At 48.0% G+C, this 25484-nt stretch overlaps 1 protein-coding gene across 5 annotated transcripts in view; it reads right to left on the minus strand.

Annotated features, from left to right (window-relative positions):
• The window catches only part of NFYC (nuclear transcription factor Y subunit gamma), a 39613-nt gene extending 18521 nt beyond the window's left edge, over nucleotides 1-21092 (minus strand). Inside the window, exons 1-2 of one of the 5 annotated variants that reach the window (XM_064525203.1) lie at nucleotides 20891-21092; nucleotides 1087-1199 (exon numbers count right to left, since the gene is read on the minus strand). In XM_064525203.1, coding sequence (XP_064381273.1) covers nucleotides 1087-1191 — 105 coding nt within the window. In that variant the 5' untranslated portion in view covers nucleotides 1192-1199; nucleotides 20891-21092. Of the gene's footprint in view, nucleotides 1-1086; nucleotides 1200-12683; nucleotides 12706-16067; nucleotides 16265-16367; nucleotides 16500-20890 lie in introns of those variants that run through there. The other 4 variants (XM_026104644.2, XM_064525204.1, XM_064525201.1 and 1 more) reach the window with 4 other exon arrangements.
• Nucleotides 21093-25484: the final 4392 nt, after the last annotated feature.

Below are 25484 nucleotides of genomic sequence, written 5' to 3' on the forward strand. Positions count from 1 at the left end.
AGCTTGAGTTCTTTTGTTTTCAGTTAAAAGCACAAGACTTCGTTTTAAGACTGCTGTATCACAGTAATCTACCAATCTGTCTTGAAAAGGCATTTTCTTATATGCCCTTGTTCTCAGGCACATCTCTTTTGGGAATGCAAAAAAACCCAGAAGCTGTTTAGTCCAGCTCTTATTCTCATCCTATACATTTTTTTTAATCTAATGTTTTTAAATTAATAAAGCATATGACAGCGATGCACTTAGCAATCAAGTCATTTTCAAAACTTCAGACTTGCCAAAGATGACAGTTCTGAAATATGGCATAATAGTTCTATGTGAGAAGTATAAAACCAAAAATTCATTCACAAAATTGCAACTGTCTGCCCACAGCTAAGTGTTTAAGTTTATAAAGGAGGAAAGATTAAAAATCCTGCACATCTTTTGAACAGTATCATCTTCCAGGGTACACTGATCTGGCTTGTGCTTTGGTGTGGATAAGGAAGGGTACTTTTAAATGGAAGTAATGCCAGTTACATATTTTATATTACAGAATTCTTCTACTACAGAATTTGAACAGCAGTAGAACAGCCTATGTAGTACAAAGTGAGGTATATCCCCAAATCTCTCAACCTTCCATCCACTAAAGCAACTACATTTAACCGATAGCTATTTTAGAATTGCTTCATTTTCCCCTTCCTCCTCCCAGAAGAGGATACTTCTACAACTTTCCAGAAAGCAGCCACGGTAGTCATCTAGCATATTAAAAGATTCTTCTAATCAACTTTATCATAACTACATGGATCTTCTCATTTAGCCCAGAAAGTTACAACTGTATGACAATTACATCTATGGATGTGCTATGGATCAACTACATTTAATTTATATCTCAAGTTACACCAGTTGCAGCAAAAAGTCAAAAGACTCACTGTATGATTATTTATCAGATTTTAAGGCCATCTTGCATTGTATAAATCACCAGCTCTACTTAATCCCACAGGAAGCAAGAATATGTCCAAATCAAGACTTACTTTGCTACCAGACATTAGCAGGTAATGCACTTTCTGCTCGTTGTTATTTAGAAATAACACAACCAGCAAAGACACTTACCACTGTGAGATTGCGTATCTCCTCCATGACTCGTGGCCAGAAGGACTGAAGGCTTTGCTGAGCATCGCTGTTGCTAGCTGTGCCGAAGCCACCATCCGTGGACATTCTGATAACTGGAAGAAACACCGACAAGCATTAGCAGTCAGGGAGGGGAGTCAGGAGCCAGAGAATCCCAGAGAGTCTCTCCAAGTCACAGGAATACAGGAAGGGGCCAGTCTGGGTAATCACGTCACTTTGGGAAACTCTCAGAGTAAGATATGCCTATCTAGGTCCCACAGCAACAATGTAAAGATACTCACACCCTCTGGAAGGGGTTTTGTTTTAAAAATGTATATGTACATGTACATAAGCACTTCCCAAGATTGCTTTCAATTCCATTTATGTTCTTTTTAAGAATATTCTCCTTTTTCCCTTACCAGAACACTTTGCAATGCTATTAGACATCAGTGCCAGGACAACAGTCAAGTAATCGCAAAAAAAAGTTTCAGAGATCAAGCCCACGTTAACTATTCAAGTTTGAAGCCTCACCATCTTTCTTTCTTTCTATTAATGGTCAAAAGGAGTTATGAAACAACAGATGCTTGGTGTCTCAGCTCACACTCCAGTGTGCACTTATTGTAAAATCATTTTTTCTGTGGCTCGTTACAGCCAGCAGCTCCACGGGAGGTAGCAAGAGCCCCTCCCAGATAAAGTCAGAACATCAGTGTCAGCCAGACATTATCTCTAAAAAGAGTAATTAAACAGTTTATTCTGTGCCCACTTGAATACCTTCAGCTTTTGTGGATTTACACTATTTTTAAAACACATCTTCCTCCAGGGCACAATCTATAACGCAGAATGTCAAATGCATAAAGTAAGGTTTAAACCTTCCAATTCAAACAATTTTAACATGCTGAAAATTAATAAGCAAAGTTCATTTTTAGAAGGAAAGGCTCTTAGTTATTTTTATAAAATTGATCCAACAGCAACAACAAAAAACTACGACTGTCATTTATGGTCTACGACTACAGAATGTTAAGCAAGTTCTGGCTAATATTGGACACTGCCTCTGCATTCGTTAAGACTTGTATCTTTACAAATGGCTCTATTTACAACATGTACCAGTAGTCATCAAAAACTTACAGGGAGGAAACACAGGGGCAATAAGTGGGTTCAGACTTTCCTATATAACATGCTGCACTGCGGTAAAGATGGTGAAGAGGTGAGAACATGCAGCAGCAATCAACCTCCTCCTCGGTGACTAAAATGGTGCAAGCCAGTATCACACTGTTCACGTACATTCCCAGTATTGCCTAACACAAGTCATCTTTTCCATAAACTGCAAGATCAAGCCCTGTCTACAAACTCTTAGGATAGAATTAGTTAATATTAAAACAAACCCATATACACAATTGGGGAATCACTTTAAATACCAAGGCTAGCTTTACTCTCTTCCTCTGCAACGCATGGGTCCTGCAGGTTTCCCAATAGGAATCTCTTCCTTTACTGCTCCGGTAACAAATGCAGGAGACGTGCCAGCTGCACATGAGCATTCCCGCTCTGATGGCACGTACGGACTGCAGAGATGCAGGACCTTGCGGGACTGAACTTGTTATTTCCCACGCACAAAAAAAAAAGTGTTGTGAATGCCAGAAGAGTCACCACTCACTTCAAGAGAACAAAACTGGGGAAACTAGCAAGTCCCTGATGTTAGATGTTCTTTGGGGTCATCCAGAGCAGCTTTGAAGTTTCCATTAAATGACAAACACACACCATTTACAAACAAGAAAACTCTGTCTCTCTCATAACACACAGGGTCCGTGAAGAGAGAAGTGGTGTTACGGCTTCCATAGGGAAAGATACCACGGTACACAAAGATATTTGTGCGTCACGATGTAATGGAAAAAGACAGGAACAGATTTAGCTCTGACACAGGCAGACACAATTCCCACAAATCCATCGTGTAAAGGTTTACTTGAGTCCTTCTGCTAGCTGAGGGGAAGCAAGGTAACGCTAGAATGCTGTAGGACATGGATCAAAATATTGATTACAGGCGGTGGCTCCAATTGCAACTAATTTCAAAACTTACTATTCCAAAACGGTGACGTTCCACAAAGTCTCATTAATAGATCAAAGATACGACTGTTGGTCAGAACTATTTCAGCACTTTCTGCAACCTATGCTTTCAAGTCAGACTCTACAAACCGTTGTATTTTTCTTTAATCAGCCTGGGAAGGGGATAGAGGAGGTGTGGGAAGAGTCAAAGGGAATTTTGACAAAAGATGTCCAAAAGGAGGTTAGAAGATCAAACTGTCAGTCTCAAAGCAAGAGTTCAAGACAAGAAGTACTCAAGGCAAGAAACCTACAGGAATAAGAGACTGACAAGTTACTTGGTGACTCTTCAACGCAGTGTTTACGTTACAATACTATCCACCTACAAACTAAGATATTTCAAGTATTTATAAGAAAAGACAGGTAGATAAATATTCTAATGAAAATTTGAAATTAGGATTTGGTAGTTTCCCCCCCATGATCTGCATTCTCAAATGTAGATAAAAAAAACAGTTTAGGCACATAAATGAAAGCCAGTCTTTGAGATCTGCTCTGTACCGGCACATAATTTTATGTAACAAGGTCTGCATGCCAACACCACTAACACTAGAGAGGGTCTTTTCCCCAACTGGAGATGCAACTGACTCTGAAGACAGGCCAAATAATTTCTCAAGGCTCTATCTAAAAATAAAAGTGACTTGCATTCAATTCACTTAAAAGTTATACTAGAATACAATGCTCTACATAACTCTAAGTAATAAGGGGGGAGGGAAGGGGGAAGAAAACTACAGCATCATCACAGCTTCACCCCCTACAGCATGAAAAAACAAGTTTCTTGCGTTACATATATGCCTCTATGGTAGTAATCCACATTTTTGAAAGAGCTAGAAATGGTTTACTCTAATTACCTATAATTTAAAAAGTCCTCTCATTGAATACAAAAAATTCCCATCTTCAAAGTAAGGACTGATTTCAGAATGCAAAATGAATAACCTGATGCTTGACTCAAGGGACAATTGCTACTTTAAGCAGCTGTTTAGGGTCCTTGATAGGAAACTGTAGAAAGAATGGTATAAAACTAATAATTATTATCTCAGTAAGAGCAGAAACAGTCACCAACAGGATGATTTTTTGGAAAGTTACATAGAAGGAAATCACTATAAACTCTGAAATAAAAGCTTGGCAGGTTAAGACTACTTAAAACATTACTGCAATAATTTGTTCACATTAGACTATAGATACATACATAAAATGACTTTGAAGGTGCCGGCAAAAGTTACAGCAAGATTGCAAGGAAAAAATCTCCAAACTCCACATGCAAATCTACAGTGTTGCTATATGAGACAAACTTGAATAATTAAACATGCCTGCACAATTAGGTAAGTTCCTTCACCCAAGGGGAAACTGCTTTCTCTTATTTTAAGATTGCCTCATGTCAGAATTAGTGCCAGCAGAATAAATACCAAAGCACACAAACCGAGATAAGACCACCAAAGCTAACAGGGCAGTTCCTCTGATTTCACGCTATCAGTGTCTAAACCTGTTTGTCTCTCTCTCTCAAAAAAAAAAAAAAAAAAAAAAAAAAAAAAAAAAAAAGCATGTGCTGTTTGCAGGGAAATTTTAAAACTTCATTATGCCTTGACCTTCCTCATCTAAAGATTTCCCCAGTGAATCGGTGCAGAAAAGGTGTTCTGAGGAGCCCAGTAATCACTATATTGCACTCATGTAATGTAGGGCACAATCTCTCAGAAGTTTTAGCACCAAACTAGCTACTCTGTCACTGTCTTATTGCTAAATAATAAAATAAAAATGATCTCCTGTGTCAGCCGGCTACCACAAAACATAACCACAACCAAGAGAGAACTTGCCGATTCCAGTGTAACTCACTCTCCGAACAGCAGCTGGGCAGGCATCTAACAAGCCTGACATGCTTCTGCTCCGAACAACACTTGAACAAAAGCTGTCCTCTCACCAAGCGCCGATATTGCCATCGAAAGAAAGTCGAGGTGCTAAAACTGAACTCAGATTAGCTAAACTACCACCATGAATCACAGCAACCTGAGAACTAGACTATTCAGCGAGTCTACTGCAGAAAAATCTAGATTATGAGGTTCACACACAAAACATTAACTCACGGCATGGACACATTACTGGAGTCGGATGAAGTCGGGCGGGGAGGGGGGACACAGAGGAACCACAGTGAGAAATGAGGGCACAGGAGAGAGCTGGGATACACCTGTTTTGCACAGCCAACCCAGTCTACAGAGCCTGGATACATGCTCCACAAAGGCAAACCTTCCGTTTCCAGACCAGGCGAAGAAGAAACTGAAGGCCAAAAAGCTGAAGCCTATGTATAAAATGCCTTGAGGTGATTACAGAATAGATTAGCAAGTGCATCTCAAGAACTAAGACATCAATACTTTGCAATTAGAGCTTTTCTGCTTGCCGGAGTGCAACGCCTTTTACAAACATTAAACTTACAAAATCCTGTGGCAGCTGAAAAAGACTAAAGAACTTCAATTTACAGGAGCAGAAAACAAGCATGACGACACAACCAGTGACTTTTTAAGTAGATCCTAGTTTGGGCTCCTTCTTCAGTGCCATGGGAAGCAGGAAGTGGTCACATGAAGCTGTCTCATCCTGGATGCCTAAAACCTGCACGCTCAAGCAAGAAGCTGCTACTGAAAATACAAGTCACAGCACAACCATGAAAAAACCCCAAATCTCTGATCCTGAAATTACACCTGGAGCGAGCAACTGAAGGTTTTCAGCTGGAAAACCTGCAGCCAGGATCAGCGGAACAGCAACTGCCAGCACGAGCAGCTTCCTACGCAGCCCTCCACCCTCACGGAGCAAGCCCAGCAGGGACAGCGGCCCCGGGACTAACCTGCCTGCCAGCACAGGCTGCCTCGCATCACCCTGCTTCTCATGTGCCTACTTGAAATTACTCCCAAGCTGGCCGGGACCAATAAATCAACCAACAAAATCGGCTGGGTGGAGAGCAGATCTAAAAGAAATTTATCCAAATATCTGAAGGGATATGCAAACAACGAATGCCAGGAAGTGCTGAGAAGCCTTGAGGCTCTCAACGTAAAAGGCTCCAACTGAGCAACATCGTCAAGTATCACCGACCTCTGCTAATACCAGCAGCGTCAGGCTCTTTGCATATAGTACAGCCAGATTCCCATGACTGACTTCATGGGAAAGACCTTTTACAGTGTTGTATTACACAGAGGTAGCAGCATATTCCAGCTGGTTTTCTTGAAGAGAGGGATGGATGCGAAGTAAGATGAAGGCTAAGAAGAAATGAGACAAAAGCTCAGACAAAATGTTTTGCCTCAATATCCTTACATTAGAGTTACAAATAAGGATAACACACAAATGTTTTTGAACACAGCCGTCACAAAAGCACCATTCTCTTCCCTCCCGCCCCCAGCAGATTCTACCATCGTTGAAGTACAGAATCACCACCTCCAGCTGAAGAGTGTTTAGAAGAACCACCCCAAAAATCCCTCTTCTCAAGATGCTATCAGTTTTACAAGATCCACTATGCCACAGAACTCACAAGAGGTCTAATCATTAGGAAGTAAAGTGACAGAAAAGGAAAAAACAAACAATGCAGTGACTGTGCACGGCTTTTTTCTTTTTTTAAATATACCATAATAGCAAATAATTAAAAAAAAGCCACAGCACCTAGAAAAAAATCTGGAAGTCTGAAGAATTAAAAATAGATCTGCAGAGCTGAAAAATGACTACTTAGAATAAAAACTAATTTTGGCATCCTATGATACTTTTAGTCTGAAGCTCTAGCTCCCAAAACAGAATGCTTCGGTTGTTGAGAGTCTGTCCCTTGATTTAAAAGTAAAATGCGCAGAGCCACACTTGCATATCTACAGAATGAGCTCTGTGTAGTAATAAGCGCCAGACACCTGATCCTGCCAGAATCAGAAGGAACAATCTAGCAACCAAGAACTAGTTTCACAGGAAGAATATATGTAGTTTAATACAAATTTAGTAACATGTTTCTTTAAATGCTGAGCAGAGGAGGAGTCTTCTCCATAGGAGAGAAAGTCACATACCAGCACCCTTCGCCAGGCACTGCTCTACTTCAATTAGAGCAAATTTGCAGCACTGCCTTGAGGGAGCAGCAGAATATCAAATGTGGAATATAAACCGAGTCTGGAGCGGACCAAGACAATCATCTACGGTCTCAGCAACAACCACAATGTTTCAGCCATCCTGAAAGCTTGCTTCTGAGCTGCGGATCAACAGCACTTGTTCTGCGTGACACGATGCCCTGTATGGTCTTATTTTGAAACAAACCTTTAAGAAGTCATGCTAATGGTCTAAAAACTGCTTCCCCAAAGATGCCGTGCCTTAACTCGCTCTACATTTTCTTTGTTTTAAGATCTACTCAAGACAACATGCATGTTTTCACATTTGCAGCTGACCCTCCTTCCATGAAATAAAATTGAATCTATTTCAATTACAATCCCCAAATTATATGTTCTCTAGACAGAGGAGAAACAGCATAGGTTCACAGCACAGCTGGAAACACAGAGGTGCCAGAACTATCGCCAAGAATTATTCTCTTTCACTTGTTTGGGGTGTGCCTGTGCATGCATGAAAAATACTTACTAATTGTCGCTGGTATCAATGGTTTCTTCTTCTACCTTAATATTCAGGCCTTGCCTGCACAATTATGTAAAGTGTAAATAAGGCAATTCAGAAACTTCTAGCTCATGCTGGCAATAGAGTTGGCTTTGCAAACAGAAATTACTTCTTCCAAACCAATGCTATGGACTATTTTTTTAACCATTTTCTGCACCTCCTATTCATCAAAGCTCTAGCTTTGCTTATGAATGTGGTAAGAGCTATTTAGACTTGCCTAGGGAATTTATCCTTCTGACAGAGCAATAGAGAGAACACGTAAGCAAGGGCTTCACATGACACCGGGAATATATTCTCAAGTGGGCACACAACTACCCTATCAGCCTCTGAAGAAAGCTTTCAGCTATGCTAGGTGCACTGCAAGTTGACAAGTCCCATCGAAACCGTACACAAACCTCGTCTCCACGGGGCACACGTCTAACCTGATGCAGGAGTGGCAGCTGCTACCAACAGCAACAGCGGAACAAAGTTTGAAATCTCGCTACAGAGGTTTAAAATAAACAAATAAATGAAGAGCTTGATACAGCATGGCACAAAGCACCATGAAAGACTGAAGAACCACTAACGAGATCTGTGTCTGGCCAGCTCAGAAGAAAAGAAGAGAGACAAGCTGTAACACGAAAGGATCTAGGGGCCATGACACAGAAGGGTCTTAAGGCTGTGAATGACTCCACGAGAACACCGAGCACGCACATGGGACTGGACTGCCCAGGAACCACACCGGCATACGCTGTCACTGCGACACATGCCAAACGCTTTCCAAACAGAGGAATCATCTCAATGTACGCAATCAGTGGAGACTTATTTCCAGTTCTGATATGCCAACATAGCATGTGGGGTGGGGGGTGGGGGGGGCTGGCCTATAAAACATTTCGCAAGCAAGGCAGAGGGAGGGGAAAACCACATCTGGAGAGTTTTCTATAACATTTTTTTGGAAACAAGAACCCATATGAACAAAAACTGATACTCCACACTATAATAAAAACAAAGTTTTGCCCCATCTCCTCAGGATTCCCGTGCAGGCTCCCACCCCATTTTTTTTGCCCCCAGTGCTCCCTACGATACAGATGCTAATCAACTTTATCTGACCACTTGACTGAAGTGGTCAGATTCAAGCAACTTGCAAAATTGCTGCATTTTACATAGGCATCTTGCAGATAATCTTAGGGTAACGCCTGTGATGGCAAACTCCTATACAGGATTGGCCTAGAACTAGCTTTTCAAAATACGTCCACAGCATCCAAATTTGAAGACATCTTTCAAGAAAGCAAGATTTTTTTCCTTTGCAAATACTAATAAACTCTAATTGTACATCAAGCTGTAAGATGAAAATTTATTCAGACACTTCCACCAAGGACAGATGTTTAGACGCTTAGGATAGACATGGGGTGCACAACCCTTAAACTCCAGTCACAGAGGAAGTGGTACAGCTCCACATTACCATTGCTATAGGTACAACATTAAAGAAAAAATAATTGGGTATGTAATCCATAGCACTGCATATACAGCACAATTATTTTAGCATATCACAGCAGTAATAATGCTATTACTAAAACATCAAAATTTCTATTATATACAGGAAATAAATTATGAATAAAGTTATAACAAAACTATAAGCCAGAACCAGAAATCTTAGACTTTTCCTCATGCATAATGCTATAGTCATTTATCCAAATGATATGGCAACTCCAGTTTCCACTTCTATAAAAGAGTGCCATAAAACCTAAGGCAGCCTTTTGGGTAGTGGAGAAAAGTCGTCCTCACAAACTTGTAAGTCTGAAGTCCTGTTCTTGATGAAAACATACCCTTTCAGCTTTTTAAAAAGAAATTCAAGAAGTTCACAAAAAATTCCTATAAAACCAACATAATTCAAAATACAAGCGTTTCCTTCCAATGGAACGTCATGAGAAACTTTTGCAATTCCTCAATTTTTTAATCCTTCTCTCGTGGTATTATATACACATGCTCCTCTACTAACTACTTCAGCTCATGGGAGAATCATTCTATGCAGAGAAATCCATAGATTTCTCTTGTTCAGTATAATTCAAACGGAACATAACGGTTGGGATAGTTAAATGCTGGAATAAGTTGGCTATGGAGGATGCCAAGTACTTACTGTTAGAGCTTTTTAGAGAGAAGGTTACACATGTCAGAAAGGGTTTAGAATTGAGCTGATCTTGCCCTAGGGCAGAAAAAAAAAGTGAGATGATCTCTTCAGGTCCCTACTAGCCCTTTCTTCTATGAATATTTAGCAGTACTTATTCTATCTTCAAAGCACTATTTAAACATTAGCTCCCTAATACTGCTAATGCATTACTTCTATTTTCATTTATGTGAGCCACAGCATTCGATTTAAGCCCAAGTCAGCTGCAGAGCCAGAAAGAGAGGTCTGGATTGCTGCTTCCAATAAGATGCACAACTCATTAAACCAATGAGGCTCCATTTCAGCAGCTAGCAGGCCCAAATCTGTTCCGAGACACTCCCACTGGTGATCTGCCATTAACATTATTTCAACATTTTGCAGGATCACATACGCACAGAGATATGCCTCCTACTCACCCCCTCTCCACCCTGGTACCTACAGCAGAAATTCTGCTCCTCCCTCCTCCCAGGCTCGGACACCGCAGCAGCTCGGCTTCGGCTCCCTGGGGCTGGAGATGCCTCTCCTCTACCCACTCGGCGGGAAGTGGCAGGACGCGGGGCCTGAGCCGGCGGAGCTGTTCCCTGTCTCCCCTGCAGTGGAGGTGGCAAGTCACGTTAGAGCAACCACCCTAATTTTGCACAGGAGAGAACGTTCACGCAAAGCAGGATTTGGCCATTTCATATTTCTGATACTGAGTTTGTTATGAAATGACAGCGCTGATCTTGCAAAGACATACATTGAAATTGCAAACGAGCCGGTCCCTTTTGCTGGACACTGAGCTAGCAACAGCCTCGCTGGTAAGCACATGCTTCATGCTCTGCAGGAACAAGAATTAAGTCTCCAAAACTGTTTCAATTACTTACAAAAAGAAAGAACATACTAGAGCATGAGGCAATGCACGGCAGAGACATTTTATTTGAACACACGCACACGAAACCACCAAGACAGACCGTGTTAAGTTTCATACCTTAATACATAAGACAGTGCTACCCAGCAGTTAAAGGCAATTGCTATTTCAGACAATAGCACACTGTGCAATCTTGGGCAGGCTATTGTCAGTTGGCTTCCTTCTTTCAGGAGGAAAAAAGAAAAAAAAAAAGGAAAAAAAAAAAAAGAACTAATACCTACCTTTACAGAAACATTAGGTTTCTATCTGAAATGCTCCAAGTACCTAGCAGCACTGTTGAAAGCCCTCCATCCAGTAGCATTCCACATGAATTTGTGCACAGAGTGACTGAACATAGATACAGTCTATTTTTAATTATAGGCAAGGTTTTGGGAGTGCACATAAAATACACTAAAGGCCTAACCAGAAACCCACCAGCAGTATGGTATGGCACCAAAAAAGATGCTACAGAATCAAGAACTGACCTCTTCACAGTGCAGCACCAGGCCAAGAACGAGGCTGCAAATATTAAGATAACACAAAAGGTAACACCTGACTAGGTTTTTTTATTTTTATTCTTTTTAAAAGTAAAGCAAACAAAATAATCTCAATCACTGTTTGTACTAGTTATTTTAATTTCCTTTCTATGAATCAAAGAGCATGAGGGGCTATATTTCATTTTTCAACAGTTAAACATTATTAAACAGTTTCCCTTTGCAGTACAATTTTGGCAGGCAAGCATACAGAGAAGTAGATGAAGAAAAAAATTCCCAGACAAATAACAAGCAGTATCTAAGATGAATCCTGCTGACTCTCTGGCTCCTAAATTAAACATCCAGGAGAAATGGAAAAGCTCTTTAAGTAAAGAGTCTTCAAGTCAGTCAAGTCTACTTCATACGATAAAATACTTGGCACATACTGAAAACAAAACTGAGTATTGTGTACTTAATCTTCTAAACTTTGATCTCAAGAAACCTAGCATAAAACTGATGCTATGTATTGCAGCTTCATAACATTTAAAAGAAATTACAAGCGACACACCTTACAAAGTATTTCCCAGTTCTAGTATACGTATATTTATTCACTTCCCTTTAACCACAGCCTTAAGGGGGATCACAAGAAACAAGCAATATCTAACTCACCTTAATAAAATCAGGCTGCCTCAATCTTCAACAGTTGTTTACACTTGAATGAAAAAAAACTAGACAAAAATGTGAAGGAGGAACCTTGCTCTCAGAGGCACAATGCATCTTATGCAGACTTGCACCACACAGGATTGAAATTTCACAGCTGCAGTGACATCAAGCAGTCACAGAACAAGTGTACTTGCCACATACCCAGAGACACAGTACACGATATATTAAAAAGTCAAAAAGTTGAAACCTGACAGAAATATTTTCAGGACTCATAAGCACTATTTGGCAGCAACAATCAACAGTGCTAACAAAAGGTTACAGACTATTTATTCAGAAAGTACTTGAAATATTTCAAAATCCAGGGACAGTTTTAGGCTTTTGTGCTATCTATTCAGTACCTATTGATACCAAGGCAGTCCTTTAAGGGACCACCTTGGACTCTGCTGTCCCCAGGAGCTCACAGAGGCTCGAATTCAGCAGCCCGGTGTATAAGAGGGCTCTGCTTCAGCGCCTGGTTTCGTTTGTCTGTTTCTTCTTTTGTTTTGTGTTCTGGGCAGAAGTTCTGATCACGCAATATACACATTCGCAGTTTGGGAAGTTTTTAATGTTAGTCTTTATATACTTTGAGTTATTTATAAATAATTCTGCATGAAATTAAGAGTTTCCTGTATAAAAAAGGCCTATGAATGCCCTCCTATCTGCTTAGTCTTTTGAAAGCCAAATGCTTTACCTGGCTGGATGAACGGAGCGGGGTGATTGGTATTAACCTCCGAGTTAAACCAGGAACCAGGCAGTTCTTGGATCAGACAGCGGTCATATGATACTGCACTAACACACAGATGCTGCAGCACATTTAGGGCAAAGTTATGCTTTAATTTTAATGCAGTCCGAAGTGTCACGTGTTTCTTCGCTCTTCTGTTGCATTTTTGGGCTCAACCACCACTCTGCTAGAGTGGGAAAGGCAGAATAAAAAAGAAAAACATTTTAAACCACACCAAACCAGCAGCAGAAACAACTTAGAAAAACATGAATGGCAAACGAGCTATTCACAAGAACTTGCGACAATTTTAAAGCAAAGAGAAAGGCCGTACCAATCTGTAAGTGTCACGTCTTCTGAAAACCTTGTTATTCAGAAAAATAAGATAACTATATGGCTTATATTTTATAAAAAATGCATGGGGGAGCTGCAAGCTTATTTTTGTATAGGGATTATTTGAATATCCAACATTCCTATTTTCCTCTTTACTCACTTTCATCAGTTAATTAGCAAATAAGGCCTTGCAAAAATTAAGTTCAAAATATTATTTTAATAAAAACAATCCCCAAGCCTTTTGCCCCTTAAGATCAGACCTTACTCAAGTGAAGCAAAGCCTATACTGCTGAACAGGCAGACAGGATGGTCTAATAAGACCTTTTTCCATTTCTGCTTTTTATGATCCTTTACCATAAACATGCAAATCTATACACCTCTAGGTCACCTTCAGTGAATGAAAAGGACAAATGTGAGTGACCCATTTTGATTTATCAGGAAGTGACCAAATAGGAAAGCAAGCTATAAAGAGACAACTGAAGAAAATCGCCCAAACAAGAGATCTCAGTATGTAGAAATTCTTAGTTTTGGAGGACAAAACTAAAAAAACTTTCTGGAACTCCTGGGAAGAATTGGCAGGTATCCTGAAGTCTGATCTCGCAATCAGTGCCCTTATTACAGTTCCTATATTTTTGTCTCTCTGAAGCATAAACTATTTTTTTTTAATTAAAACATTATAATAATTAAAGACAGTTTCAGTTAGCAACCAGACAAATTTAGTTCACTTACTACAGGGGCAGACCACTAAGCCTTGAAATTAAGAAACCGCTTCATGTGACCACACTATTAAAATACAGATGCCATGCTACATTATATAAACACAAGATCCTAGTCCGATTAAAAAACAAAACAAACACCAAAAAAACTAAACAGGAGCACTGGCCTGAAAGGTGACCTCTTGCAGGCATCCACCACCATTACAGAGGCACACACGCATCCTCCTCCCTCCCCCAGCCACCAAGGCTCTCAGGGACAGCAATTTCTCACAATAAACTTGTCCTTTAAACCTCCATTATGTGTGCTGCCAGTTAAGTAAATATATAAAAAAAAATGAGCACACAGCAGTCCCTCAAACAAAAATAAGAGGCTGTTTTCCAGGCCTGCATTTCTAGTGTGTCACACCACTGTGAAAGCCGGGGGGACCTTTGGGGCAGGGGAACACACACCTCGCTCCAGCGAGCAGAGCACAAGGGGTTACAAGCATGTTTCTCTCCCCCCTGCAGTGCCAGAAGAAAAAGTCAGGAACTGGTGTCATTGGTAAATAAATCCCTTTACAGTGCTACTAAAAGTTTTATATTTTTCCTGCTGCTCTTGACCTAGAAAGATCAAGAAGGACCTATTCTTACACAGCTATAGCCTCTTGCAATTTTAAGAAATGACATATGATAAATACTGGGTGCAACAAAGACTTCCACAGGATTTCTTATTTTATCTTAAAGAAGCTGCACATTTCCCTGCCTTTTGCCACACTTCAAAAGCCTAGAGCAGCTGAATGCATCCTGATCTCGAGGAAAATTTTAAAGCCTCTGTAATAGGTAACATCTCACTTTTGCTCGAAGATGCTAACAATGACCTTCATGTCGACAGTAAAATCCACTGATTCCAGCTGACAGCCCGCTACAGAAGTTACTGCTGTTTCACTAACATACTGTAACAGCCACCTATTATTAATAGATGACTCTTGGTGACATGTTCCTCATTCTATCTCCTTCTCAGATTTGAAACTAGTGTGACAAACCCAAAGCCACAGGAAATTGAAGAAGCTTTGAGAAAAGGTGATATTACTCACCAGTCTGCATTTAAATGAATACATCCAAAATAATACTTAAAGGCTGTAACAATTCACAGACCTTTCGGGTTGAAGTTTAATCCCAACATATAGTCAGTCCTTTGTTAGCAGTTAAAAACCAATATGCAGAGTCTCTTAAGACGCAGAGAAAGGAGCAAGGGCCCGCTTTATTTCTCAAAAGACATTACACAACATATTACCTCTAGTTTCCAAAACAGTACTTATAAAGCCAATAATTAACAGTCGGGAAAAAAAATAAAAGAAAAGAGGAGGATTGAGAATACTTGACATACGTCACACAGCTCACCCATGACAACGCAGGGACTGTAACAGCACCGTTTAGCATCTTTCAGTGTGAGCGGGGGAGAAAGAACGCCTGCAATGTGACTTGACTCCTCGCGCGAACTAACTTTAATTTCAACCTACCAGCTATTCCTTGTGTCCTCCGTGCCCTCGGCCCTGGGGACCGGCTTCGTTTTTCAACTTTGATTCTCGTTTTTTTTTTTTTTTTTTTTACCCCTTCCAGTTCAAAGTGCCACAAACAAACTTTGTCCTTCATTCTCGCAGCTCGGAGCAGTGGTATTTCAAGGTCACTCCTGCTCGCGAAGGCAGGCCTAGCGCCGGCGGCTCCTCCCGCAGCAGCCCCCCACGGCAGGCGCCCCGCGGCCGCCAGCAGGGCCCCGGGAGCCGCGGGCAGGGCTGGCGCGGGGCTGCGGCGCACCCTCACCCCGCTCCGCCGCCTGTCACCGCTCGGCCGCGGCGCCCCGATGACCTTCAGGGCTTGCGCGCAAACAGAAAGGACAACAAAGGGCTGCTTATGCCTGTCAGCGCCCGGGCCGGCGGCTCGCGGGGGGCCGCGGGCCTCCGCCGCCCCCGGGCGCCCAGGCCCTGCCCGCGCCCCCGGCCCGGGCGCCGCCGCCAAGGGCAGCGGGACCCCGCGGCGGCCGCGGCGCCGCTGCCATTTTGCGGCCCCCCCGCCCCGGCTCCGGTTAACGGGGTGACCGCCCGGCCCGGCTGCCCCCGGCCGTGCCCACCGCCCCCGGGGGGTGGCAGGGGGAAGGGGGGGCCGCGCGTCGCCCCCGCGGCGGCCCTGCTCGGCGGGGCGCCCCCCCCTTCCCGCCGCACAAAGGCGGCCGCCGCCAGCCCCCGGTGGCCGCTCCCCCCCCCCAACCGCCGCCGCCGGGGCCCGCGCCCCCGGGCCGCCCCCCCCTCCCCGGCCCCCGCCATCGACTCACCGGGCCGGCGCTACCGCTGGCGCCGCGGGCGCTGCCCGCCGGCGGCGGCCGCCCCCGTGCCGCCCCGCCATTCCCTTTGTCTTTGAGCTGACCCCTGCCTGCCGGGACGCCGCGTCCCCGCCGGACCGGGGCAGCGCCTGCCCCTTTAACGGCCGCCTCTCAGCCTACCCTGCTGCCCACGCCCAGCCCGGCCCGCCCGCGCCCATTGGCTGCGCGCCGCCGGGGGCCCCGCGGCCTCGCGCGCCTATTGGCTGGCGCCGGCGGCGCAACCTCGCCGTCCACTTCCTGTTGTAAAGTTACCTTGAGAGGCGGCCGCGGGGTCGGAGCGCGGCCCGCCCGCCCGCCGCGGGGGGCAGCCGCGTCCCGCCGCCCGGGAGCCTCCGCAGCCGCAGCCGGCACCCCCCCGGCAGCGCGGCCCACTGAGCCTCACCGCCCGCCCCGCCGGCCCCTATTGGCTGCCCGGCTCCTATTCAAACAGCCGGGGGGACATGGCGCGGCTGCCGATTGGCTCGCCAGGTTGTCACTCCAGCAGCGCCCACCCCCCTCTCCGCGCCGCGTCACGGGGCGCCGAGCGCACCGGCGGGTCACGGGGGAGCGCGCGGGCGTCGGCGGGGCGGCACGTGCGGAGAGGCACGCTGCGCGTGGGCACGCGCCAGGTGCGTGCGCTTCCTCGACGTGCATGTGCACACAGGCAGGGCGCATGCGCTTCAACGGCCTGCGCGCGCGCGCACATGCAAGGTGCATGGCCTTGCACAACGCGCACGTGCACCCGCAGCAGGCACGTGCGTTTGCACGATGTGCATGGTCACACATGCAGGCGGCACCTGCACATGCCAGGTGCGTGCACTTGCACAGCGCGCGTGTGCACACGCATAGCCTGTGTGCACCCACGCAAGGTGCATGCGCTTGCACAGTGTGCACGTGCACACACGCGTGGTGCACGCGCAGCCCTCAGCCTGCAGTTGCAGCACTGCTGCAGAGGGAGGAAGACACCTCCTGGGGCTGCGTCCCAAGCAGAGCTGGATGCTCTTGGCACAACTACCCACTGTCTCTGTCAGCAACACGCGAGTTTGGCTCCAGCATTACAGTAGTCAACTGCAAGGCTACGTGGTTTGTTTCCATTTAATCCAACTTTGCCTGTACGTGCTCACCATGACATCTCCACATTTTTAATCGCTACAATGTTTGTGAAGAACAGTCTGCTCTGCTGCTCACTCAGCACACGCAGCAGCATTTGACACTAGGAGCAGCAGCAATCTAAAACACCAAAATGGAAGTAATACTGCAGAAATCCCTGGCTAGACATCACAGATGAAACCCCTGAGACACCTCTTCCCTCTCCCTCTGCTTCTTTGTACACTGAAACCTGCAAACTCTCCCGTCTGCTAGGTTGAGGGTGGAGGGCACTGTCTGACACAGCATCTGCAGAACCCTTCCCGGAGAGGCCGGGGGAACGGGCTCGCTGAGCCCACCGGGCCCCTGGGCAGCCCCGCAGACGGGGCCAGCGTAAGCCGGCATCTTCGGAGAAGGAAGCACCGATCAGGTGTGAGCCACAGTTCAACATCTGGTGGCACCACTGCTCAGAGCTCCTTCTACCTCCGATCCAACAAGAACATCTGTGTGGCCCTGCAGCAACCTGGATCAAATACCTACACACAGGTATACATATAGATGTATATACACAGATTAAAAAACCATCCAGGAAAAAAAAAGACTGCTTTACAGCCGGGTAAATCCCCTGGTTTGCCGTGTGGCTACCCAAACAAGATGCTCTGCTGGCAAAGATACCAATTCACTGCAGTAAGCATGAATACCTTCAACAACCCTCCCATGCAACAGCGTCTCCTTGCAAAATGCTTCATGACACGAAGCAAGTGTCTAGTGGAGCTCTTCCTTCTCAACTGTGTATGCTACAGATTTCACTTTGCAGCTTTAACCCTGCACATGTGCAAACAGCCTTCCAGCCTTGCTGCTTGCACCAGTACCATCACAAAGCGCTCTGCAGTTACCCTCTGCGCAGGTTTCAGTGCCTCCAAAAATATTTTAGTAGATCTTGGAGAGACTGAAGGCTTGGCATAATGTGTTTACAAGGGACGGATGATATTTTACCTATGCAGACACAGGACTGTTCTGCACTTTCAGAAAGTTATCAGCAATACCCAAATGGATTTCAAGCTGCATTCCAAGATACTGTTTACTGCTTGAAAACAATGCTTGGAGGATTGAGTACAGAGCAGTAGAGGAAAAAAAAATAAGATGAAGCACGGTGAATGCTTAACCCCTATTAAAATAGTGTGAATCAGATAGCAAAACCAGATTAATTTAAAAATAGATCTTTCCAGTGATTTATTAAATATAATTGGTTAAAATGCGACATTTTGTAAAAAAAATAATAGTTAGCAATGCCTTGTTCTCTTCCTGTGTCATTCCACAGATAAAAGCAAGGGCCTCCAAGCTGTGGTATGCTTACTATTAGAGGTATGCAAGGTACTTTAAAGCGGTATGCAAAACAAAACCAAAACAACCCACCATCTTTCCCTGCAGAAGAGAAGAGGAATGTCTCTCCGGATGTCTGAGCAGTAACCACTGCCCAGACACATTCTCCCCTGCCTTCTCGTGCCACGGTGCGACTCCTGTCTCCAGGTGAGAGCGGAGGGATCTAGAGGCCCCTCTCCCATGTGCAGATACGACCCAGCCTGGCCATGGGAACAACTATTACTTTCACAGAATTTAATAATTCCCCATGACAGTGATAAAACAAATTAAGTTTGGGAACCCCCGCATTAAAGGAGTTATTTCCATCGTTGTATCTGTTCTTGTTCTGAAATCCTATGCAGCAGTTAAGCTAACACTAAGAAATTGTGGAAATCCTGCTTGAAAGCTTTAAACACAAAACTCCTGCAAAGGCACAAGGAGAACTGTATGCTGTTAACCCAATATAACCTACCATTGCATCTCTGCAGGTTGTAGCACTTCTTATCTTTATAAAGTACAAAATAATAAGAGAGAACAGGTTGGCAGTACAGGATAAATTACCGGCTCAAGGTCACCCAGCCAACCCACAGCAGATCTGAGATCCAGCTGGATTATACCCGTTTCTCAGTCCTCGCGCTGAGTAAACAACTCTTTGTGCTGCGCTGGGATTTCAAAGCACCGCTTTCTGCTTTGTTTGACCAAGAACTCTGCATCCATCCTGAAACGGGTCTGAATGCTTCCACTCTGCGGTGCTCAAAGTGGACCAAAGGTTGCCAGCACACGCCAGACCTCAAACGAGTAGCTGCGAGTAGCAGTGACATGGAAAACCAAAGTAGTTATGAGGGAATGTGTTATGCCAGAAGTGAAACTACATGGGGTTATTACTGTTTATGACCAGAGCTCAAAGGCAGTAAGGTGGGCACAGGTAAGTTTAGACTGCTAACTGGAATACAGTTCAGCTGAAGGCAAACACAGATTCACCAGGAGTAGCCTAGTCCAAAAACCTAACCTAATTTAAGAAGGGCACTGGTAAGCCTAAGACAAGACATACGATGTTGCCAAGGGCAACAGCAGCAAATTATATTTGATGACCCAGGAGGTCTGTTTTCTGGAGGCAGGAATAGAAGAGGAAAAAGTTAACCACATACTTGCAGGCTGTGCTCGACATTGTAAGTGAAGTCAGTTGAGACTTCCATTTTAATTGCATGCACTCAGACAGCTATTGAGACAGATAATAAGTATTTATTCGTGAATATGTGGAGGATACTCTACTCAGCAAGACAAGCGTCTCAGACGGTAACACGCCAGACTCCAGAAGTAGCTAACATTATAGTTCTTTTGCTGTAAGCAGCCTGAAGCCTGCTGAGAGCTCTGGGTTCCTGCATCAGCCCTGGACACCATTCAGTGAGCAGCAAGCACGAGCCAGCACTGCCACCAAGAACGAGTCCTGACACCCTGTTTCTCCTGTGCCCCCCTCATTCCCGAGCCCAGAGACACGCACGCGCCAGCACAGCTAACAACGTGGCCTGCGGAAGAGCTCGTCTCAATGAAACCTAACCCTTTGGGTGAATTAGCTTCCATCCCTATCATATTCACGTGGCATTTAATGTATGACCTTACACTGTCACTGATGTGTGTTTGTTTCATTTTGTCAGCTTAGGGAAAAGAAAGTTTTAGGGAGACGGTATTTACATACAGATGGTTTCACAAACGTTTGGCTTTCAAGCACAGATTAACCAATTTCTCAGATATTCACCAGAGACCTTCCAAACACTCCCAGGTGCCTCCAGGGCCTGGCTTGGATTCTGTCCCCCTCCCCACCAAGCTTGAGCGTTGGTCGGACCCTGCAGAGGCCTCTCAAAAGCCAGAGGTCGGTAAAACACAGCATCCCCGGCACGCGGCACCGAGCTCTCCCAGGCCACGCCACCTGTCCGGGCTCGCCGGGCCGGCCCCGCGCCCGCTGCCCGCCCGGGGAGGCCTCCCATGCCCCGGCCTGCGCGCCGGGCTGCCCCGCGGCACCTGCCCCCGGCGCCCCGCCAGCCCCGGGGCCGCACGGTCCCCCTCCGGCCCCCCCCGCGGGGCAGCCACGGCGCGCCCCTCCCCCCGGGCCGCGCGGGGAAACGGTTCGGTTTCCTGTCCTCTCCCCGGTCCGCCCCTCGGCGGCCAATCAGCGCGCGTCCCTCCTCACCCGCCTCCCCCGGCGCCGGCCAATCATGGGGCGCGGCGCTTCCAATAGGCGCGGAGCCGGAGGGGGGGAAGGGGGACCCCCTCGGGCCCCCTCCGCCCCGCGCCCCCTCACAGGCCGCAGTCTCCCCCCGCCGCGGCCCGCGCGCACCCCGCGCACTCACCGGGGCAGCCAGCGCCGCGACCTCCGCCGCCTCCGCCCGGCGTCCGCGCTGCCTCCGGCCCGGCTGCAGGGAGGCGGGAAGGAGGGGGAGGGGACGACCAGAGCGGAGCGAGCGCCTAGCGGCCGAGAAACAAGATGGCGGCGGATCCGTGAGGCGGCGGTGGGGAGGCTCCGCCCCTTTCCCTGGGCCGCGGCACTGCGCAGGCGCATGACCCGGCGCGGATCTCGCGAGACCTCCGCTCGGCGATGGGCGGGAGAGGCGGGAAGGGCGCCGCCATGGGCGGAACCGCCGGGCGGGGCCCGCTGCCCTGGGCGCGGGCGGTGCTGCGGGGGCGGCCCGGTGCCGGCTGGCCTCGGCGGGGCACCCGAGCTCCCCGGCTGCGGCAGGGTCTGGCTCGGGCTGCCGCCGGGTCAGGCCGGGCCGCTCCGGTACCGAGGCTCGAGGCCTGGGGCCGAGGCGAGCGGCCGCAGCCGGGAAGGGGCCCGGCCCAGGAGCTGTCCAGCCAGCTTCACCTTGGCCTCCGGTCCGTCACCGCGGCACCGCTTTCTGCTGCTCTCCTGCCCCAGCTGGAGCCGGCTCAAGGGAAAGCCTGTGCCCCGGTTCCACCGTGCCGCTTCCCGGGCGCTGCTTTTCGCTCGGGGACATGTTCCACTGACACGTGACTCACGCTGCTTCGGTGCTTTTCCCGTGGAAAAGTGCATCCTGAAAAGTGACTCTAAAGCAGTACCTCTTTCCCTCCTTATTGTCTCCCTGGTGCCCAAGTTGATTGCATCCAGCTTACAGCTAGAGAGAGGATTTGCCTCTCTGGTGCTTCAGTGTCACTGGACATGGGAAAGCAAAGTCAGCCCCGGCTGGCTCCTGTGCTTCCCCTGACCCACTCCGCAGAGTTTCGGAAACGGGAGACGTCTGCTGACTATTAGCGTGTTTCTGGTACAGCGCTTCATTGCGTACGGTTTGCACCCTCCGTGAGGGAGGAGAAAGAGCCCTCGTGGATGCTGCAAACATGCTCAGTGTCTGTGGTTTCTGGTGCATGACGTTTGCCCAAAGGTAGGAAATGCAGCAGATCTCTGTGGTCACGTATGATATGGTTTCAGAGCCAGGCTGCCCTGAAGACTACGTGTTGGCACTGAAACGGGAGATATCTTGCAGCGAATTCCTGCAGTTTTGTTGAAATTCTTGCAACTTCATGACCTCAGGGTGCTTGCGAGGCACAGCAGCCAAGAGCAATAAAACACATGCCACAGTTATTTTTTTAATTCTCAGTTATTTTTTTTAATTCTCTCCGGGCTGGTCTTTGGCTTTTGTAACGGTTGAGAGTGGTGACACGCAACATTGTACAGCCCCTCTTCAAAATGACTCATTTATAAATCAATTAGGCAGTGATGCTGTTGACTTTGCTGCCAGGCGCAGCTGTGGAACAAACCAGCTGTTTTTGCTGCCACTGAGCAGGCCCCACTCGAGGGGTTTCTGCACAATGCCCCACTCCTCCTCCAGCTTAATTCCATTGTGTGCTACTGCACTGAGCCCGCGATGCTCCGTTTCCTTCCCACCTGCTCGCTCAGCAGCAACGGCTGCATTGTTCGGAGCAGCTCAGCTTCCCCAAGGACTGCAGCCCTCTGCAACCAGAGGTCTCTGTGCCAGCCTATCCGAGATGTGGAAGAGCCAAGAAAAACAAGGAAAAAAAAAAAAAAACCCTTTTCCACTCTCTGCTTTATTGGTGCTTGCATAAATTTCTTGGTGGTTTGTTGATTTCACACGTACCGACATCTGCTACCTGCTCAGCCAGTTCCCTGCTGCAGCAGCAGTGGGACCCCGAGGAGCTTTGCTGCACTCTGGAGCTGGGTTTCAGAAGGGCTGAATTTGTTTGACACTTGTGAAAATTGGTTCCTACAGCAGAGGTTACATGCCTGGCCCTTTGCCTCTCCTGTCCTGTGTGACTCCCATCACAACTGAACCCTGCACCAATCCCAAGTGAGCTGTTGCTTTGGAGCAGTAATCCCCAAGAAAAGAAAAGTGTTGACTCTCCGAATGTATTACTAAAAAAACTGCAATGAATTATGTACTGGCGTCTGACTGGGCATAGACGCACCAGGGGACAAGGAAGGTAGTTAGGGCCAGACTTTAGGGCCCTTTAGTCCAGCAGCCTGCCCCATTTCTCATGTCGCATCCAGGCTCATTCCCAGACCCGGGCTGGGAACCATCCTTTGGGATTTCCCTAGCGCTCCTAACCCGGCCTGCAAGTGCCACGCTCCACCTGGCACGTCGCCTGGTTCGGGACCACCTTTACCCCATTAAAGAGTGTGCATCAATACGTGTGTGCACATACACACACGTTTTTGGAGGCCCTGTAGAAACCTCATCCTTTGAGCACAAAAACGTGCCCCTTTGGGTGCCGTCCTGTGGTTTGGGTGGGCAGTGCCAAGGCAGGGATCCTCGGTGGGGACAGGGCTCTCTGAGCTGGCGCCGGAATAGCAGGTGTTTTACTGCAGAGCAGAGCCGCTCCGAAAACTGGGTGACATGAGGAAGCGCCCAGCACCCCAGCCTGCCGCCTCAGCTCTTCCACTGCTCTGCGAGTTATTCCCTCACGCTCCAAACGTGGTGTGCAGCCGCAGCCGAGCCGTTAACGGGACGTGCTCTCCTGACTCACTGCGGTCTCCGCGCTGCAAACCCGCCCTCGCATCAGGTAACGGCACAAAGCCGGCTAGCTCGCTTTGCGGAGTGCTCACACATCTCTCAGATTTTGACAGAAGTCATTAAAAACCCCTAAAGTTCTGAAATCTGTAAACCTTACTTCAAGAGAGCCGCACTCTGAGCGGAGGTGCTCAGCCCAGCTCCGACAGGGAGACCTGATTTCCAGGGAAGCGCTTTCCTCTCATCTTCCCGGGGTGGGGGGAAGATGCAGCTCCCAGCTAAAAGCTGGGACTCGGTTCAGCTCACTTGGTCCCACTGCAAAGATCCAGTCGGCGGCTCTGCTCCCAGCTCCAAGGGTGGGTTTCCCAAAACTGGCGCATCCCAAGCGGAAGCAGGCAGGGCAGCTGCTGGTGTGCCAGTGCCTATTGCGTGGCCGATGCCCAGCACAGATCAAGCACGCTGGTCCTCCCAGTAGGATACTGGTGAGTCCACGTGACCCAGCTGCTCCCTGCAGAACGATAAGAGGAGATTTCACAGCATCTCACTGCAGCTTTTTCCTGCGAGAAGTGGGACATGTCGCGGGAGTAACAGAGAAGGCTGCAGTGGCTGACGCAGCACCGACAACCTCCCGAGCATCTCGGGCACCGCGTTCCTCCCCACGGGCAAGGGATCCGGCCATGCTGCGGGGATGGGACCGGCCAGCCGCCCACCAAGCCGCCCTGCCCGCCCCGGGGCCACCCCGCAGCCCGGCTCTGGACGGGGACTAACCCTGCCCAGAGGCAGCGTTATTTTGGAAAAGCCTTTCCCAAACACACCGTTTCTGCCCACGGTTTCTTCTTTCCCCTCCTGCCAGTCCCAGGGCACACCATCCTCTCCCCATAAGCCTGGACGAGGTGCAGTCCTCCCCCGAACCGCGGGACACGCCGGGCTCGGCCACCCCGACACCCCGCCGCAGCCAGCACCCAGCTCGCCAGAGCGCTCGCCCGCCGGGGGGGCCACGGAGCGCCGCAAAGCCGGGCCGCGAATCCTCTTACGTGGGCCTTAAGGGAATAATCCCATTAAACAACCCCCTTTCGTCTGCACAGGCTCAAACCCTGGAGGAGAAGGTGGCGAGGAGCTGGCGGATCGGCGAGCTGAGCTCCCTACCGAACCGGGAGACGGGCAGAGCCACAACGGGAGCCCGACGCCAGGCGAGTCCTGGGCTTCCGTCCGTCCTGCGGGAGGGAAACGTTTCGGGGTTCTCGCTGTCTTTTCCCCCGAAACAACGCGCGCCCAGAATTGATGCTTTCCCACACGACGCTGGAAATCTGCCTTGATAAAACAGCCCTGTCTGTGGGGATATTTTCAGCTAGTACTTCTAAATATTACTCCTGAAGGCCCCCTCCGGACAACCTCGCTCCCTCCCCGGGTTTGTTTATATGCTTTGAATTCTGCGCGGAAAGCATCTCCCGACGCCGGCTATGTTTTATCCAAGTTTTCCATATTTAGTTCTTTCAGCTATTCCTGCTCCTCCAGCCGCTTCCGAGCACCCATCCCGCTCTCCCGCCGTCCTTGTGCTCTCCGGCCGTGTTGTGCCCGTCCTGCCCTCCCTGGATCACGGGGACCACGCGGCATCGCCCCGGCCCCGCGCAGGGACCCCCCGGACGGGTGTTTCCGAACGAAACGGTCCCCGCGGCAGCGCCCCGGGCGGGGGGCCGCCCCCGGTGCCGCGTTGGGGACGGACGGAGTTAAAGGCAGCGAAGGAGGGTTCCCTCGCGGCACGTGGCCGCCGCGGCGTGCGGGCTGCGGAGCAACGCAGCGAGCGCGCCGGAGGAATTTACCCGGAGGAAAAAGCGACGCCGCTCGGAGGAAAATCAGTGTTGGTGTTCGGAGAGCCAAGGTGACTCCAAGGTCAAAGCGGGAGCCGGCACGGCGTCTCCGCCAAAACTTCCTCGCATGGGAAGAGCCAGGGCACGAGGTGCCC

Source organism: Dromaius novaehollandiae, chromosome 23 (assembly GCF_036370855.1).
Source record: "Dromaius novaehollandiae isolate bDroNov1 chromosome 23, bDroNov1.hap1, whole genome shotgun sequence".
NCBI classification, from domain to species: domain Eukaryota; kingdom Metazoa; phylum Chordata; class Aves; order Casuariiformes; family Dromaiidae; genus Dromaius; species Dromaius novaehollandiae.